The sequence below is a fragment of the Netta rufina genome (genome assembly GCF_964035555.1).
Source record: "Netta rufina genome assembly, chromosome: 3".
In the NCBI taxonomy this organism is placed as follows: domain Eukaryota; kingdom Metazoa; phylum Chordata; class Aves; order Anseriformes; family Anatidae; genus Netta; species Netta rufina.
Window position 1 is genome coordinate 13,818,412 of NC_140125.1, and position 17,959 is coordinate 13,836,370.

Sequence of the window (17,959 nt, forward strand, 5' to 3'; positions counted from 1 at the left end):
CATAAACCATTTTGAGAGTGTATTTCTGCACTCTGCTTATGACAAGACAAACATGCAAGCAGGTAAGATCTGGCTCTAGCAGAACCTGACAGTGTTTGCTGAGAAACTGCTCTGTGCTCAGCGGCACGGCCAGGCACAGAGACGTGGGCAAGATGAGCTCCAAAGCTGTGCTTAGTGCTGACGCTGGTTTGTCTTGTCATTGCTTCCTGCCATCTGGATTGCTCTCAGACCAATTTTCTGACCTTGTTGGGTGTTCAGTCTCCTTTATATGGCTCTGTTTCTTCTCCTAATTTCCACTGACTTTTTCTGGTATCGTTTAATTGATGGTTCTTGCATTAAGCTGATGCTCTCTGTTCTACCACTCTTCTCTTTCACTTCCTCTTCTTTCCTCTCCCACCCGTTTGCTCTTCAAGCAACCTTTCCTTCTCTCACTTTTCCCTTCTTCACTTCCAAACCCTGTGCTTACAATATTCACCCCTATTACTGCTTTTTGTTTTCATCTTGTACTACCAACCTGACTGCTTCTCTGAATGCTCAGCTCCTTCAGCAGCATCTGCTCAGTTCCTGACAGCCTGTGCCCCCTGCGAGGCAGCCCGAGGGACCTTCTGGGTTTCCAGCCAGATCTTTCCTGTGCCCAGCAGGTGTGAAACACCTCTTCAGCAGCAAATGTGTGGATGCTGTGTATCCAGGACAACGCTGGCTCTTAGGTGGTGGCAGAGGGATAGCAGTTTGGGATGAGTTGTGACAGATGCATCAACGTAGCACCGAAGTCCCTTAATTATGAGGACTTGCACTGTCAGCTTGAACGATGCCTGACAGATTAGCGTGGTGATCTCATCAGGTAACTTGCATGTCACTTCTCTTAAGCACTGGAAAATGCAAGGCTGCTCCTCTTCTAGCACCCACTGCCTCTCTGTTGCTGCGAGAGGCTTCTTTGCCCAGACAGAGAGGTTTTCAGGGGCTCTGACTTCCTGCTGCTTCGCTTGGTGTAAGCGCCAGGCTGTAACACTTCTGGTTTATGAACTTCCTCTGCTTTGCAAGAGTGACTATTTCCAAGCTGTGAACCTGCAGTTGCTGCAAATGATTTTGACGGAGAAGGGTATTTTACTAGATGTTGTAGCTTGACAAAGAGCCTAACACCTCAGAAGCAGGGACAGGAATGGTTTAATCCTCCTCACAGTGTGGCTTGGGTACTCAGGATGGAAACCTTGGTTATTTACAAATTACATGGGACCTTCATGTACAAAGTTTACACAAGCACACGCTGGTTTAAAAGAAAAAGGTGTGTTTGGATGTTCAGAAGAGAAGGGGGGCACCAAAGCCTTCCTTGAAAATCAAATGCAAAAGGTACGGAATCATATAATTACACATGATGCCCTGGGGAGAAAGAAGTGTAATCCTGTCTAGGATTTATTTGGCAACAGTGGCTTTCCTTTGGTTCCTTTATGAACAGACCCTTTAAAAATTAGAAATAGCCCTAAATTCTTACAGCAGCTTTCTTACCCCTTTAGCCTGCTGCTGCAGATGTCGTGCTCCTCACAGATGTAGCGTGTTGAGCTGAAGCATCTGATTCTGTGCCATCTCTGTCCTCTGAGAACTGTCTCCTTTTCTAATCTCTGCTGGGCAGCGTGGGACAACAGCTTGCTGAACCGGTAAAACGCGATGGTCGGATTTTGAAGAATCAGGCTTTTGTGCTTGGAATCCGGAATTTCGTTTTCCCTTTGCTTCTGTTTCTTTTAGTAAGTCCTGGGGATGTTTTTCAGCCATCACTGGATGGTGTTGGCAGTGGGCGAGCAGTCACACAGAGGATTCTCTGGTGGACTTCAGCTGCATCATCTTGCTCCTGCTAATGAAAGAGTGAGCTGTGCAAAGACACCTGCCTGCTGCTATAAATCCCCGACTGCACCAGGCCCAAAATACAGAGCAGCTGTATCCATGTTCTGTGTCATCAGGAAGGCTGTAGATGAACTGGGGGAAGTAGTTCAGGTCATGTGCAGTGCTGGCTGCATGAGAGCGCAGAGATACGGTGCAAAATATGCTTGCAAATGAAATAATGGTATTGGTATTTGGGGATGTAGCGTAGCGTGAATAACTAAATAAATGTTAAGCCTTACTAATCAAATAACTTGCACCCAGCTTTGTTGGTATAAGTTATCTCGGGTAGCACACAGGTTATAATTACTGTTATTCACGGAGTTCCATTGTGTTACCCAATGACGCAAGACTAAGCTGTAGCTCTGTGGCTGTGAGTTATAATCGGTTAACTTCTTGGTTTCTGCTTTTAAGACTGGAGGAGTCTCCTGTGTGACTTCAGTCAAGCCCGCCCTTGCAAACCAGGCAAAGTACCCAAGGCTTCCACCTGTGATCAAACCTGGTCCAAGGGGCAAAATCGGATCGAGCAAGCTGGAGCTGTGGTGTGGAATCCCCTCTGCAGGAGTAGAGCCTGCTGCGTGCCTCAGGGGAGCCAGGAATTATTATTTTTTTTTTTTTTTGCATGTGCTGCACGTAATCTGATCTGGAGGTTATAGAGCAGGTAATCTACCTTTGTGGGTGGCCCTCGGCAGCCTCCCATGGCGTAACTCTGCACAGAACCACTGGGGCTAAGTCAGTCCCCAGCTGTCTGCAGGCACCCGTCTCCCTGCCTCGGGTTTCTCTCGGGTCACTCTTCATTAGGCATTTTTCATTAGGCTATGTTTTTCATTAGGCAGCTAAATTAGCCATGCACAATGAGCCTTTCCTCAGGCCTGTGCTTCCCAAACTCAAATAAATAAATAAATAAATAAATAAAAGTATGCTGTGCATTACAACTACTGAAATCAAAGTATTTCCTTTGACATGAGAGAAAGCATTGTGCATAGCGTTGTGAGTTGGGATGGTTAAAACTTGCATTGGTGTCTTGTTGGGGGATTTTACCTTTTCTTCTTTAAACAATCTTTAACTTTACAACTAAGATTTTTTGTGAAAGTGTTCCCCTTTCCTATTTCAGCATTAAGTATTTAGTACAACACCAAGGACTGCAAGCTGTAGACTGTTCTGCTCTGGAGAAGAGAGATCATTTCATACGTAAAGGGGAGGGAATGGTTGTTTTGCCCCTATGGTCCTGTGCTGCTGCTGCATGAGGCCTAAAACACATTTCAGTTTTGTTCTTTTTTTTTAATTACTGGTTATTCCACTTGTACAAGTGAATGACTCGCTTCATGCAAGGCACAATAACTGGAGATGAGAAGGAAAGGCGTGCTCCACTTACCGGCGTTGCACGGTGCCTACCCAAGGGAAACCTGATGAAGTCTTCACCTGTAATTAGCTCGCTAGAACGCAGCATTACCATTACCTGTCATCAGGAACAGACAACCTGTGACGTGCTGGGTGAGGCTTTTCTCCCAAAAGAAGCTGACTGCGGCCACAATGCACCTGCAGAGAACAGCTGCAGCCGTGCCCAGGAAACTTCTCAAGTCTGTTGCCACCAAAACTGAGAAATAAAAGGTGGTTGTTACTGTGGACGTTCCTTCCCTCACAGCAAAAAGGGGAGGGATGCTTAGAAAACAGGCACGAGCACAGCTGGCCTGTGCCAGGCAGACCCACAGTAGGAGGGAACCCCAGACCTACAAGCACCTGTAAATAGAAAGTGATCTCGCCATGATCAAACCAGTGAAGCTGGTGGTTTTGTAGCTGTGCTGTGAACTTCGCAGTATTACACGACTCATTTAATCATACGGCTTTGGCCGTGTAAGATTCAGGATGTGGGTGCAGCAGGGATTTATGCAGACACACCGTGATACACTTTGTTCTCTATTTCCTCCTAGAGTTAAATTTAAAGTAAGTTGGACAGACAGAAATGCTCCAGTTTCTAAACGCCTGGGAGTTTCCATTCAGACAGGTTCTGCCATAATTGTTTAGCGTGTAGCTTCTGACGTCAGCTCCTGAAACATCTGCTGCTGGATGTCCTCCAGAGACACCAGAAAGCACATTTCCAACCCAAGGTCCACAGACTCTTGCAGAAGCTAGGGGAAAGGCAACCAGCTTCCATTCAACAAGCTTAAAAACATTTGTGTGTGTCCTGTAAGTAGAAATGAGGATGAGCACTGCTGATGGTGGGGCCCCGCTGGGACCCTGCCTCCTCAGTGTCTCATTTCTGCCTTTTTCATGTGAAATGGAGAGCACGGGCTGTGCTGATCACTTACGGAGCAGATGCCATTTGTTCTGCTGGATCATCTTCGTCAGGTTGATGAGGATGTTATGTAAGTGTTTTGGCTGGGAGAAGTGGTACTCGATGGAGCTGCATTTCTGAGTGATGCCTGCCAGAGAGGAAGGTGGAGGTGTTCCCAAACCAGGCACCAAAATAGCGCTGGTCCCCCTGCTCCTGGTGCTCACCCTTGTCGTACACCTTTGTCCTTCCCATCCCTTTGACACATGATCACTCCTGCCCACTCTTTTTATCTGTCCTGTTCATCCCAATCTCCCACATCCAGAGGCAACTAGGCCCTCGAAATAGCCTCGCTCTCTGTGCTTCCTTTGGGGCATGAAGGCTTCGGATCCAAGTGGTGGATGGATGGATGGGCTGTGAGCACACCCAGCCCCAGTCAGGTATCTTCTGTGGCTGCAGGGAGGGCTGGTGACCCCTGGGGGCACCACAGTGATTCAAGTGGGGGATCTCTTAGAGCTGTTTCCGTGTCTCCTGGTGTGTGTGAGCTTGGCTGAAGCTGGTGGGCACTGAAGGAGGTTCTCCTCTTCCATCTAAGAGTGTGTCCAGAGAGGGGTTAGGGAGCTGGTGAAGGGCCTGGAGCATGAGTCCTGTGAGGGGCAGCTGAGGGAGTTGGGGGAGTTTGGTCTGGGGAAGAGGAGGCTCAGGGGAGACCTCATTGCTCTCTGCAACTGCCTGAAGGGAAGGTGTGGGGAGCTGGGGGTCGGCCTTTTTTCACAGGTAACCAGTGATAGGACCAGAGGGAACAGCCTCCAGTTGCACCAGTGCTTTAGGTTGGAAACGAGGAGACATTTCTCCTCAGAAATCGCCAGGCGTTGGGACGGGTTGCCCAGGGAGGTGGTGGAGCCACCATCCCTGGGGGGGGCGTTCAAGGAAAGGCTGGACGTGGTGCTTGGGGACATGTTTCAGTGGGTGACGGTGGTGCTAGGGGAATAGTTACACCAGACGACCTGGGAGGGCTCCCCCAACCCCATGGCGGGCTGTCAGCTCCCCTTAAAACCCCTCACGCACCGACCCCCTCAGTAACCCCCCATTTCGCCAACGCATGCGCCTCACGGCGGGGCGGAGCGGGGCGGCTCGAGGCGGGGCAGCAGCGCGCAGGCGCGGTGTGGCGGCGCGGCGCCATGTTGCCTGAGCGGGGCAGGGGGCGGCGGTGAGCGCTGCGCGCCGGGCACCTCCCTCCGCCCTCACCCCCCCCTCTCCCCCTTCCCCTTCCCCCGGTCCCCTCCCGGGACCCTCCCCGGCACCATGAGCGGCGGTGGCGGCGGCCGGGTGTGCGACCTGTCCCGGCGTAACCCCCAGGAGGACTTCGAGCTCATCCAGCGCATCGGCAGCGGCACCTACGGCGACGTCTACAAGGTAGCGGGGCGGGGGGGGGGAAGACGTTAAAGTCCGTGTTAATTTTTGGGGTGGCCGTTGGTGAGCGTTGTCCTGGTGGCTGTCACCGTCCCCGTCCCCTCAGGCGGGTCCCTGAGGCAGCCCCCCCCCCCTCCCCCTGAGTCCCTTTCACTTGGGAGACGTCTGCCCAGAAATGAGCAGCTGCTGTCACGATAATCCTTTATTTTACCTCAAAATGCTGCTTGTACACCTCCAAAAGGTGAGGCTGGGCAACCTGTGGTGTCAGGGGAGGCATTGCTGAGGCTGCCTGGCGTCAGCTCCCTCCTTAACGCCAACCCCACAAATGCAGGAAAAGCAGAGCTAAACTAAATCACCCCGACATAACTTAATCTTTATTATTTTCCTCATATTCTCTGCTTTCCACTTGCCGGTGGTGCACCTTGGGTGAACCCTTGGCAGAGAGGACACGGCTCCCCGGGGTGCCGGGGCAGAGGGGAGGATCGAGGTTGGCCGCCTGTGCAATCCCTCGGCAGCCTTGCCTCAACCGGGTGCTCCCCGGCTGCCTCTGGTTTTGTCATCCCAGGTGGTTTGCTTCAGGAGACGTCTCTGCGTAGGCAGGGCTGTGACAAAAGGTTTGGAGGTGTCCCACAATTTGAGGTTCCGCTGTGTGTAAAAGCAGCACCAGCGTTACCTCGGATGTGAAGTGAATGTGCCCAGCACGAAACCTCGCTTGGGTTGGGGCAATTTTGGTTTAAGCTTGGCTCGTTTGAATACTGGAAGCTTCAGGACCTCAATCCTCTTGTTGTTGTGCCCTTTGAGCACTAACTCCCTACTTTATTAATTCCTTAACTGAAAAGATTTATTGTGTTGCTTTCCCTACCTTGCCAGCTTGCTTTGAGTATTTGTGTACGATGCTGCTGTTCTAATTACCCACGTCTGCTTGCTCCGCTCTCCAGCTCTTGTTTTTCTGCAGGCTGTTGTCTCGATGTTCTCAGCTTTCTTGCGGTTTAAAGCTGGCCTGTTGACTCTGTGCTGCCTTATTGATCACATCTTCTCAGTGCTCCGCGTGTGACTTTGATGGATGCGAGTTAACTGTCGTCCGTGTTCACAGCTTAATTTTCAGGACGTTACCTCTAACCACAGAGCGAGCGTCTCCATTTGCAGTACCAGTATACATAGCAAACCTGGTCATTTCCCATGCCATTGACAAGGTTTTCTCGGTGGTTATCGTACTTTGGTTGCTGTCACCTTCAGTTCGCTGCTCATTTGTCATTTATAACTTATTGGGGACATACAGCTCATGTCTGCATGTGGCAGCTGAGATGGAAGGAAATATATTGGAACAACGATACGCTAGGCCAGCATTATAGTTACTTACTTCTCGATGAAAGAGAGAGAAGCACTTCCTAGCTTTCTGATCAGGTTCCGGGCAGCGTAGGGAAAATGGGATGTGCTTTTCTCCTGGGTGAATTACTGCGTGTTTCATTTTGAGGCAAGGTGTTGCCCAAGGTGCCTTCAAAGAGGAGCGTGAAATTAGCCTGAAAATAATAATGCGAGCTGGTTGCTGGTAATGTCACAAAGAGGAAGTAATGCAGCCGTATGTGTCATCTGCATGTGAGCTTTATCCTAAATTTGCGAGGAGTTTAACGAAGCCCTTTTGATTTGCTTCATTGTATCTTCCCTAGCTGAACTTGTGGTTGATGAAATAATTGGGTGAAGCTGAGATTAGCTGTGTGAACGTGGCACTCATCGGTGGTGGGATTTCAGCAGCTCTGATCCAAGCACTGGATGTACTTTGGCAGCTTCAAACTATTCTCTGTAACTTGTGGTTTTGCCCCCTGAACAGGGAGAGAGCCTTGTAGGGAGGCATTTCTGCTGTTGGTAGGTAGGGATTATTGCCTTAGTAAGATGACAATCTTGTTATGTTGACATTCTTACTAAACGCTGACCTTTCTGTAACCTGCTTTCCTGGCAAAGTTTGGAGGAGCTGAAAGCTGAGCAGACTGGCATCTACTTCCTTGATCCTTTTTCGTTGAACTGTGCTACAGCAGTGCGTGGGCCTACGATTATCTAGGTGAAACGCGTGATCTGCTGAAAAAAAATAAAACAGGTAGAGCACTCTGAAGGTTTCTGATTTTAAACTCAGAGTGGGTGGTGTGGACTGAATGAAGGAATTTCAGTGGGAATGAGGATGTGTGTCGGGTTGTTACCGCCCCACTGGCAGGAGTCCCGCTGTTTGGATGGCACCTGGAAACATGCTGGTGCACGGCAAGTAGTAGATTTTGGACTTAAAACGGTGTTTTATAGTTATCCGCCCTCCCACCCAAGTTCAGGTTTCAAAGAGGACTTGGAGAAGGTGATAGTGAGTTCATAGTAAGAAAAGTAACGGGGAGCTTCTTCGTGTGGTTAGTTCTTTATCAGATATGCATAGCCAACAATATCTCTTCTAACCAGCACGAGTTCACTGCGGGAGATGAAGTTTTACCTGGATTCCTGAGTGATTAGTGCATTGTAGGGACATAATCACAGGACACAATGCAGTTTTTCAGTGAGGGTCTGGAAGAGACCTAAAAAACTTTCTTTTTTTAAGTTTTCAGAGAAGATATGTTACCATGACAGACAGGTAAAACACTAACATTACAAAGCTCTCATTAGGTGCCTAAGTAAAACATAGGACTGAAAATCTATTCTCTTGTCAACAGCTGTCTCCTGTCAGGATTGGTAAAAGAAGTCTGCAGTGAAATCAAGTTAATACCTTGGAGTTGGTGCATTTGTAACATACATAGCACAGCTGATCTGCTAATAGAGCTTTCTTGGAGCTGAGTAGTCTTTAGTTTTGCTTATCACATTTTCACTTTTCTCGTTTTGTTTCCTATGTCTCAGTAAACTCCCTTGTCAAGTAATTTAGCTTCCTATGCAATCTGGCTTAGAGACTGGCAGCATAATTACTTTTCTGATTGCAGGTACGTGTCAGCAAAATGCTTGATTTTCATCTTCTGTTTCTGATGAATTTTTTCAGCTGAAGTGAGACCTGCAAGAAAGGGTGAAAGCTTGTTCTGCTGCCAAACCAGTCATTTCTGCCTGCTGTGTTTGTGTTTCCCTGTGAAGCACTGTTCCATCGCGTGGCACGGTCAGCATAATGTAAAAGAGGGTTTGGACTTTTCATTTGTGAAACAAGTGCTATCTGACCCTGCTCAGTTGGAGGAAATACTTCTGGTATTAAATGAGGCAGTTGCTTAATTACTGCTTTTTATTTCATCTCCGACTTCGAAATATTTTTATGTCTTGATATGAAAATGCCAATTTAATCACCTCTGTACCCAAGCCCTCTGTAATTTATGATATGCTTTTTGGTCTGGAAGTGCCATGTGTAGTGTTGGCTATGCTAATAATTTAAATCACTGTGCTGTAAATTGCTGATTTGCTCCTACCCTAACACCTTCCTGTTTGGCGGTAACTGCATTTGAAGTGTATTCCAAGGCAATTGCAGGTCCGTTTCATTTGTCCATATCATTCATTTTTATCACAGCATATCTTAAAAAAAAAAAAATAACAACATAAACAGCTTCATTTGCCATCTTACAGGGTAGACCTTGCCACAGTTTTTCAGCATCTTATAAAAGGAAGGACCTTTCTTTCCCTTTTGCTGAAGCCCATATATTTATGAGGCTCAGCGAGGCTGTTTCTGCAAAGGTATCAGTTATATCGTGGCTGTGTTACTTCAGCTATTTGTGTTATTTCTGGTTTCAGTGAGCTGGCAGATGAAGACACAGAAATTTGTAGTGCTCACTCTGTTTGATGTCTCCTTTTAAACTGAGCCTGATTTGCTGCTCTCCAGTCCTTTGGCCTGGGTGTTTGTAGGGAGAGCAGTCGTGTATTTACCAGCTCAGCTGCTGCACACTGAAACTCTCAGATTCTGTGAGTGTCTCTAGGAAATGCTTGAAGACTTGTTCTGCTTTCTGCTATCAACTTCGTTTCAGACTCTCTGTTTTTTGAGAGCTCCTCTGTGGTGCTTGAAGGGAATATGTCCACACTAGATTAACCTGAGGAGCCTTCCATTTTGCAGAGTCACACGCACAGTTCGTTTCTCTCACGTGGCTGAGTGCCCTTGCTTCTCTTGCCCGGGGTGATGCAGTAAGCTATCAATTCTTGTACGTCTCCTCTCCTGCGATATTTAAACTGTGACTTTCAGTTGTGTGCTTTGGGATGCACATTTTAGTCTTCCTTTCTTCTTCTGTGCCTTACAGCTGCTCAAGCTCCTTTTGACTTTGCTGGGAGTGAATCTCTGTTTGGAAGGATCTCTGTTTCAGCTTCGGTAGCCTTTTGAAGCTTGGCAGGCAGGCAGAGAGGGTGGATGTCCTCCCATCCATTTTTTTTTCCTGCATTGAGTACTATTGGGTTTGATTTCCGTGGCTGTAATTTCCTTAACCAAGGAGTGCCCTGCTTAGGGATTTTGTTTGCTTTAGTTTAGGGTCTCTTTGCTTAACAACATCCCTTTTAATCAAAGCATTGCTTTCTAAAATTGCAGCTCCGCCAGGCTTTGGTATCGTGCCTCCTACCAGGAGGTAGAACGTGGTTTATTTTTATCCTAACTCCGAGCGGTTCAGTTCGGGTTAATTACAGCTGTGACTTCGTACCATGGGCTGACCTGATGTAACAGCTTACGTTTGCCCAGGAGCCGGGGGATTCCCTTCCCTATTCCCAGCTCTCGTCTCCGCTCCCACGGCTTATCAGCGCTGCCTGAGCCGCTGCGATGAGCTAACCCGGCAGAAAAGCAACCGAAAAAAAAAAATCAGGTAGAGTGCTGCTGGCTGAGAGCTGAATCAGCTCCTGGGGCTGCAGCCACAGGCAGTGGGGTCGGGGAGCTGTTGGGGTGCAGTGCCCTGAAGGGTGGGGCCGAGCCGGGTCCTTCGGTGCTGTGCCCAAGTTACCCCGTGGCGCAGAGGCCTGTTCACAAGCTGCTTGTCCACGTCTCGTTCAGCAATCCTCGTGGGAAGGAGTCAGAAGGAGAAGCACCCTGCTGTCGCTGTCTCAGACTGCTTTTTGGCCTAGTTTTTCTCACAGCGTTGTGCGCTTCATATTGCCAGCTTCCAGTTGAACGACAAATATAAACTTGGCAACAGATTTACCTCTTTGGACCTTGGATTTTGTGTCTATACTGCACAGGCCTCTCCTTTTTATAAGTGTTGGGGCATATATTAGGTGAAGTACTACGTACTGGCCTCCCTCTTCCTTTTTTTGTTCCCCTCCTTTTCTTGTCAGACCCGTACTGTGCACATCTTCTGCCTGGCTGCTGCCTCCTGCACAGAGCCCATCTGACGGCTGCCCTATTTCATTGCTTTTCCACTCTCTGGTCTAGAGTCCTTTCCAATTGTGAGGCATTTTGGGTATCCAATTTTTGTATAAGGCATTAAAAAAATAGGCTTCTCTAGCTTGTATTTATAGTGGGTGGCTGTTTTTGTGCAGCGTTTTGATCTGACATCCTCCTGCTGTCACAGAGACAGCAATTATCTCCTGTTTAAACAGTCAGTGCTCCTTCAGCTCCACTTAATGGTTGCTTCTTCATCATTGCTTTTTGTTTTGTTGTTTCTCTTTTATCCTCCCCAGGTACAGCAGCCTCTAGAAGAGCATCGCTCTTCCAGGCACCGCTTAGGATAAGGAGCTGTGTACGGTTTTTCCAGAGCAGATGTTGTGGAAGTGCTGTGTACAGTGAGCAGTATGACTGCGTCTTGATGCCAGGCCAACAGCAGCATCTTTGCTTTGGAAAACCTGTGTAATGCGTTCACCCGGGCTTAGCTCACTCCTGGAAGCAGGCAGGTGAATTGTACACCAGTTTTGATTTCTAGATGGCCATCATTACCACAGCGTGACCTAAAATAGGGGTTGTATTTCCTGAAATTTGTGTTTGCAGGAATTAGTTGCAGGCTTCTGCTCCTAGAGATAGGGATGGGAGGAGGAGTGGCCAGCTGCTGCTGCTACTTGATCATCACAAAGGCTAGGAACCCAGGCAGAAACCCAAAATGAACGTGTGTTTTCTGACAGCATGAGGCTCTCTGAATTTGTTTATTTTTTGCTGACTCAAAAATACTTGTTGAAAATTGTCCTTCAGCCATCTATACCTTATTTATGCTCTAATTTCAAAATCCGTAAGTAATTTACAACTTTACTGTGATTATACTAAAAGAAGGCTAAAGGCAGTGTCCTCAGCACGCGGAGCTGTTGTATGGTACCTATACAAGTACCCTCCAAGTAGGGGTTGGAGCCAGCTGCCCTTTTCGGTGCGTGTTGAGAAAACTTTCACATATGTTATGGTTTTTAATCTCTCATTCAAATGAGTTCAGGCAAGGAATTGTTTCTCAACAGGTGTTTTGAAAGGTATTTGATGAACTCAGGTAATACCTGTCAGGGTACCTGATCTTCATCTGTTGCAAGGAGCCCTCGTAGCACTGCTATCAGGACGATCACAAGCTCAATATTAATAACCCAAATGGAGTCGGATACCAGCTGATAACTCATTCAGATTGTTGATTTCAATTCATATTGTCTCAGGGAAAGATTCGTGCCCTTAAGCAGCTGGTAGTCAGCCCTTTCTGAGGATGTTGGTGACATTAAATGAGATTTTGTTCCTCCTTTCTGGTTTTCATGAGCCCAGGAGGGTATTGACTGAGAGAGCGGCTGGCTCGCCAAGGAGTCCCATTACTGCTGGTGATAAAGGAGGAAATCTGAAGCTGAAAATGCTGAAAAGACTCAGCATTTGTTCTTTCCTGCTCACAATTTTGAACAGTTCTTCTATGTCTTGTTCTCAAAAGAAGAAAAACCTTTGCAACAGGAGGGGACGGTATAAGCCGCAGGGTGTGGAGAGTGCAGGTTTGGCGAGGCTGCCCGTTGCTCACAATTTATTCTGGCATTATGCACATCCTGCTATGGATATATCTGTAAAGCCATCTCTACTATCGATAGCTTTCTGGCATCCCCACCACTTGGTGAGTAATGGCAAGTATGCTCTTATGTTTTATTTGGTCACATTTGCTCCAAAATGTTCATTAGCTCCTACCCAACTTCTGGCTTGAGTGCCATGGCGTTGTGCAGAGCATAGTGACCTGTGGAGCCGTAGTCAGAGAAAGAAATTCCTGACAGCTGAACGTAGCATGGGATGGGGGATGGAATTTACCAAACAGCTTGTTTTTTCTGTTGGACTAGCAACATCCCTGAAGCCTCCGAAATGGGTTTCCTGCTTGGCTTGCACATCCCAGCTGAATGCAGGATGCATAACTACAGGATCTCATCACTGGTGTCCGCTACAGTTGTGTCTAATAGATTGATCTTTCTAGCACAAGCTGTCCCAAAATGTCTTCTAGTATTAGCGAGATGATTTTATGTCCTCTTTAAAGCTTAAGTAATCCTTTTTGTTAACTGCGGAGGTTAAAAAAAAAATCTGCCCTTCGATTCATGATCATCTTGTTTCTGTTTGTTTCTTGCTATGAAAAGAATGTGGTTGGGAAAAGAGCTAAGGAGTACAAAAAAAATCGTAGCTTGTGCTTCAGTGTTGCTGCTTTCTGTCTCGTGTTGCCTTCATTCTCTGTTGCAGATGAAAGGGAACTCGTATCCTCGCTATTCCTAGTGTCTGTAGCATCTTTGTTCCACCACAAAGCGATTGGAGACACCGCTGCCATCCGTGGGGCGGGCAAGTAATGGCTTACAGGAAAGGCCGTCAGGCAGATGCTATTTTTTAGCTCTGTTCTTTCTATAATCTATGAAGTTCGGGCTGCTCTCTGCCTTATATAGGATTCCACTGATCTCAGGATCTATTCATAACCATCTGCCTACAAATTATTCATGAATGCTTGTACTCCCAGCTGCACAGAAGAGCATGGCCACGGCAAGGAACAAGGAGAAGTTTGAGGTCAGCTGTGCAAGGAACTACCTGGGTACACCTCTAAAGATAGGAACGCATGCTGCGTTTATTTCCAGACTCAATCGCTGGCTATTTTTCAGAGCCTTTTGTTTTCTGTCTTGTTTCTTTTCCATCACATCAGCCAGCTCCCAAGCTGCTGTTCAGAGTCGCTACCTTGCAGCGTTTGGTGAGTCTCACAGCCTCGTAAAGCAGTACTGCAGATCAGATCACTGTTTGTGTTCTTTCTGGTGTTTTATGAAGCTATTTTTAAAACATATAGTGAAGGGGGGGGCTCAGTAAAAGCCTTGAGTTGCTGAATGACTTCAAAATGAGATCATTGGCAACTTAAAAGCTGGGTGCCTATCTGCATCATTAAATTCTGCAGTTCTGCAGAACTGGCTTTTGTTGATTTGACAGTGGATTGGGCAGGGAGCAAAAATGGGACTGACCTCAGTCTGTCACACAGCTCCAGGCACCAGCGCTCCTCTGGAGCTCCTCTGGAGCATCTTTCAGGAGCTGCTGCTTTGGGGCTGGGGATGGCTTCTTTGCCTTCTCATAGCTGGGTATGAGAGCATTGAAGCACAGCACAGATGGCTCCCTGATTTTTCTATTAGGAGTCAAGTGCAACAATTCCAAAAGATAAATCAGTATTGTCATTATTTATATTGATTCTTAATGGCTTCTGAAAAAAACAGCATCCTTGTTTACTCAGTAGAACACAGGCTTTAGCATGACAGAGCCCTGTACAGAATGCAATTAAGCTGCTGAGTAATTGTTGCTGAAGTTGCACACACACACACACACGGCAGCTCAGTGGCCAAGGGAAAGGTTGTTTTAATTCTTTCTAGCTCCATTTGCCAGCTTGTTTGCTTAACACCCTTACAGAAAGGGCAGGATGCTGCCACTGGCTGAGAGTAAGGATCAAGGCGCAGGTAGGAAAACAAGAGCAGAAAGTGTAGCACTGCTCCCTTGGGAGCCTCAGGAGCTGTCACAGGCTCAGCAGGGTGGAGCACGTGATGCTCCCAAGGCTCTGCTTTGAGATCTGTGTATATTATAATTACTTCTCAAGCAATAGCTCAGTGGCCAGCTAGTTATGGAATTTAACATGGAAGAACAGCATGAACAAGGACTTGCCTTATTGGGACTGGCGTGTGCCACTGCAAAGTTTATAGCTGCAGAGCTCAGTGCCAATTAGCTGCTTAATGTGTTTGTGAGATGGTTGGCTTTGTCAGGAGATAAGAAATCCAGCATGAGAAATGCTGTTGGAAGAATCCTTCCCACAAACTTGCAGTGGAGAAGAGCTTGCTATCTTTGGAATTTTACTGTTTGGTTCAGTCGTGAAGTACAGGCATAGATTATTCTACATAAGTGTTTCAGATATAACAACTCAGTAACGAAGCTCACCTAATCAAATGATATGCTGTAAGCCCAATAAGAATAAACGCATAGTGTATTTAGAAGACAACTCTAACCTCACGTTCAACATAAATGTACAAGATGTTTTAATTTATTGGCTCCTCCTGAGGCTGTTTTGCTTCAAAATAACCCCAACAAATGATTTCATTGTTTCAGACCCTTGTGTATGTCAGTCGCTCTTTGACTCCGCATTGTCAGAGAATTTCAAGTGGAGAGTGCAGAAATGATTGCTGTGTTCTGCTCTCTAAATACTGGTTTTGTTTGTTTTTTTCTTTGTAGGCTAGAAATGTCAACACGGGTGAGCTAGCAGCAATCAAAGTAATAAAACTAGAACCAGGTAAGTGTTTCCTAAGTGAAATAATAGGCCACTGGGACTAAATATTTTCATGCTTAAAATGCATTTTTGCAAAATAAGTTTAATTCATTGATTGAAAAAATAGATAATTGCTGCTTTTTTTTTTTTTTTCAAGTATAGAAGAAAATAGACTGTTCCAAAAATAACAAACGTGATGAGCAAGATGTGGGAGAAAAAATGTAATGTGGAGAGGGGGGAAAAGTAATTGGAGAATAGTTAAAGGACGGCTGATTTAAAAAAAAAAAATAAAATAAAATCAGGGTGAGTTGGCTTTTTGGTCTTAAGTACAATATTTTTGACCCAAGTGGTACAAAAATCTGCAGAGAACAAAAGAAATAAGGAAGATAGCAAGACAGAAAAGAACTCCACTGGGGAAAGTATAGAGGGAGAAATTATAAGAAGGAAGAGTGACATAATAGGTGAGCATTAGCTTGATTATTGGAAATTGAGTAAACTCAATTTGGCATTGAGTAAATTAATAGCTTAATTTTTTTTATTATTAGTTATTAATAGTTATTATCAATAACTTAAAATTTTTATTATTGAAAATAATAACCGATAAATAACTACTGGTGTTCCATTTACAGATTAATGCTGGGGTGGGTGGTAGAATATCTGAAGTATTACCTGATTTTATCTTTAAGGTCCGTGCAGCCAAGAAGGGGAGGATGTCACTGCATTCTTCCATTTTTCTCTTAAATTCTGGAAGCGATTAGAAATGTATGTGTATAATGCACACCCATTTACTAATAAATAAGTTCAAGATTGGACAGTATGTTACAGTGTACTTCCAGAAGTGTATATTCATCACGCATCTCGTGCTCAGACTGAAAGTTGTGGTCTCAGATTATCTTGTCAAGTTCTGCTACTCTAATGTTTCATGACAGTTCCCACCGCTGGAGTACGTGGCTGTGCGTAACGCGGGTTCTCAGCCCAGCTGAGACGAGCAGCCGTGCCGTGGCTCCCTATGGAACTATAGAGATAAAACAGGGAAGGAAGCTTGCATAGTGCAGAAAGCATTGCAAGAGTTCAGACCAAAAGGATGTCAACCTTTCAAATAACACGAGTTTTTCTCAGCTGCCTTCTTTCACTCTCTCAGAAGTGTAAAATGACTTGTTGCACTGAGCTGAATCACGCAGGGTGTGTGATACATGAACAGCAGACAGTCTGAGGATGCGCTACAGCTCAGCAAACTTGCTCTCATGCTACACTGACAGGGACAGAGAGTGGCATCTTGCAACTGAATCAAGTAATTCTGGCAGTATTCGGATACCGAGCAGTGCACAGAGTGAGCTTTAGTTGCCCTGTTTGCTTGGTGAGCTCAGTTTCGCTTTGTAATTGTCACTTCTGGTTGTGGTAGGGGATTGACTCACAGCTTCATGTGGGCAGCATCCGTGTTCCAGAAGTGTAGTACTGGCTTCCTTCCTATGTTTTGCACATTTGGGGACAGTGTGAAGACGAAGGATAATCATTTTTAGGTGTTTATGCTGCTTTAATATTCTGAAAGCAAATGAAAGCACTAGTCAAACGCTGAAGGAGTCACAGATACCTGTGACTGTGGAGATACCTGTTTTTATGTGAAAACAGTTTCTCGTTTGTGTTTGTATGGCTAAAGATAAACCCAGGATACAGTGAGCCATCAGCAATAAACCATGGATACCAAATGGCTGACTGTGAAGTTACCTTAGAGCTTGTGATACTAAATTTGTTTTTTGTGAACTAAATCCACATGAAGATTGGATTTGTGGTTAAGAAGTACCAAATTGTTAGATGACCCATATGCTGGTGTATGGGAAAACTTAACACATTTGCTTAGATAATAGTTTGGCTGGTTCTCTCAGAATTTGTGTTGCATTTGAAACTTAACAGCCATGCTAAGTGATTTGAGGTTGTGACAACTGATAAATGTAAGCTTATTGTCTGTATTGAGTTTTTTAGACAACAGCTTTGCTTTGGGTTTAGAAACCCTTTCACTTACGCTGGAGTGTACTACAGCAGTAGACTAAAAGAATTTTGATGTTCTTTGAATTTTCATGTTTCTGCAATTTGCTTCAAGAGTTTAAGCTGTTCATGAAGATAAATGATTATTTTAGGCCTTCAGGCTTGTTTTGGGTATCAACTCATTGAAGTTGGCAAGAATTAGTTGGTTTTGTACTGCATATGTCTAGTAAGCATGCAAACTTCAAAGGAATTTCTTTAGAAATAACGTACCAGGCTAGCTATAATTTACTATGCCTTGAGACATTTCAGAGGAGACCTGGTGTAAGACAATGAACAGCAAGAGAGTGTTTGACATGTTTCTTACAAAAATAATAATGATTATTTAGAAGGCTATCAAACTTGTGTTATTGACGTTGTCTTATATATTGATGTCTTTTCACCTTCTGTAGCTTAGCTATGAAATCCGTGCATAACACCACCAAAACAAAAACATCTCTGGGAAACAGAGTTGGGATTTACAATGTCATACATGTCTCTCTCTGTCTACATCTGCTAAGAACCTTTTATAGAAAGACAGGTACAACCTAAGTACCAAATAGCAAGATCAATGAAACATCTATGGCAGTGTTTTATCTGGACATAGTTTATGCACAGTCCATAAAATGAGCTCAAGGAGTTTACTGAGAAGTCTCAGCAGTGTGTTGTTTTTTGTTCAGAAAGGTGATGAGTCCAATGACTCTTGGACAAGTGGCCAAAAAATGCATTGCTTTGTGATGTCTTAAGGACCTGGGATATTGTCAGGGCATGTGCAGAT

General features: G+C 45.6%; 2 protein-coding genes across 6 annotated transcripts in view; one reads left to right on the plus strand and one right to left on the minus strand.

Moving 5' to 3' along the window:
• Positions 1-1,797: 1,797 nt before the first annotated feature.
• Positions 1,798-5,327, minus strand: TMEM178A (transmembrane protein 178A; the record flags this gene model as incomplete). Its single annotated transcript, XM_084283395.1, has 4 exons — positions 1,798-2,003; positions 3,332-3,454; positions 4,182-4,295; positions 5,213-5,327. The coding sequence occupies 4 exons, from the start codon at positions 5,325-5,327 to the stop codon at positions 1,798-1,800; spliced, it is 558 nt and encodes a 185-aa protein (XP_084139521.1).
• A 37-nt stretch (positions 5,328-5,364) lies between these two features.
• Positions 5,365-17,959, plus strand: part of MAP4K3 (mitogen-activated protein kinase kinase kinase kinase 3) — a 79,701-nt gene continuing 67,106 nt past the window's right edge. For all 5 annotated transcript variants that reach the window (XM_084285323.1, XM_084285324.1, XM_084285320.1 and 2 more), the window contains exons 1-2: positions 5,365-5,560; positions 15,129-15,186. In XM_084285323.1, the coding sequence (XP_084141449.1) occupies positions 5,450-5,560; positions 15,129-15,186 (169 nt within the window). In that variant the 5' untranslated portion in view covers positions 5,365-5,449. The remainder of the gene's footprint in view (positions 5,561-15,128; positions 15,187-17,959) is intronic.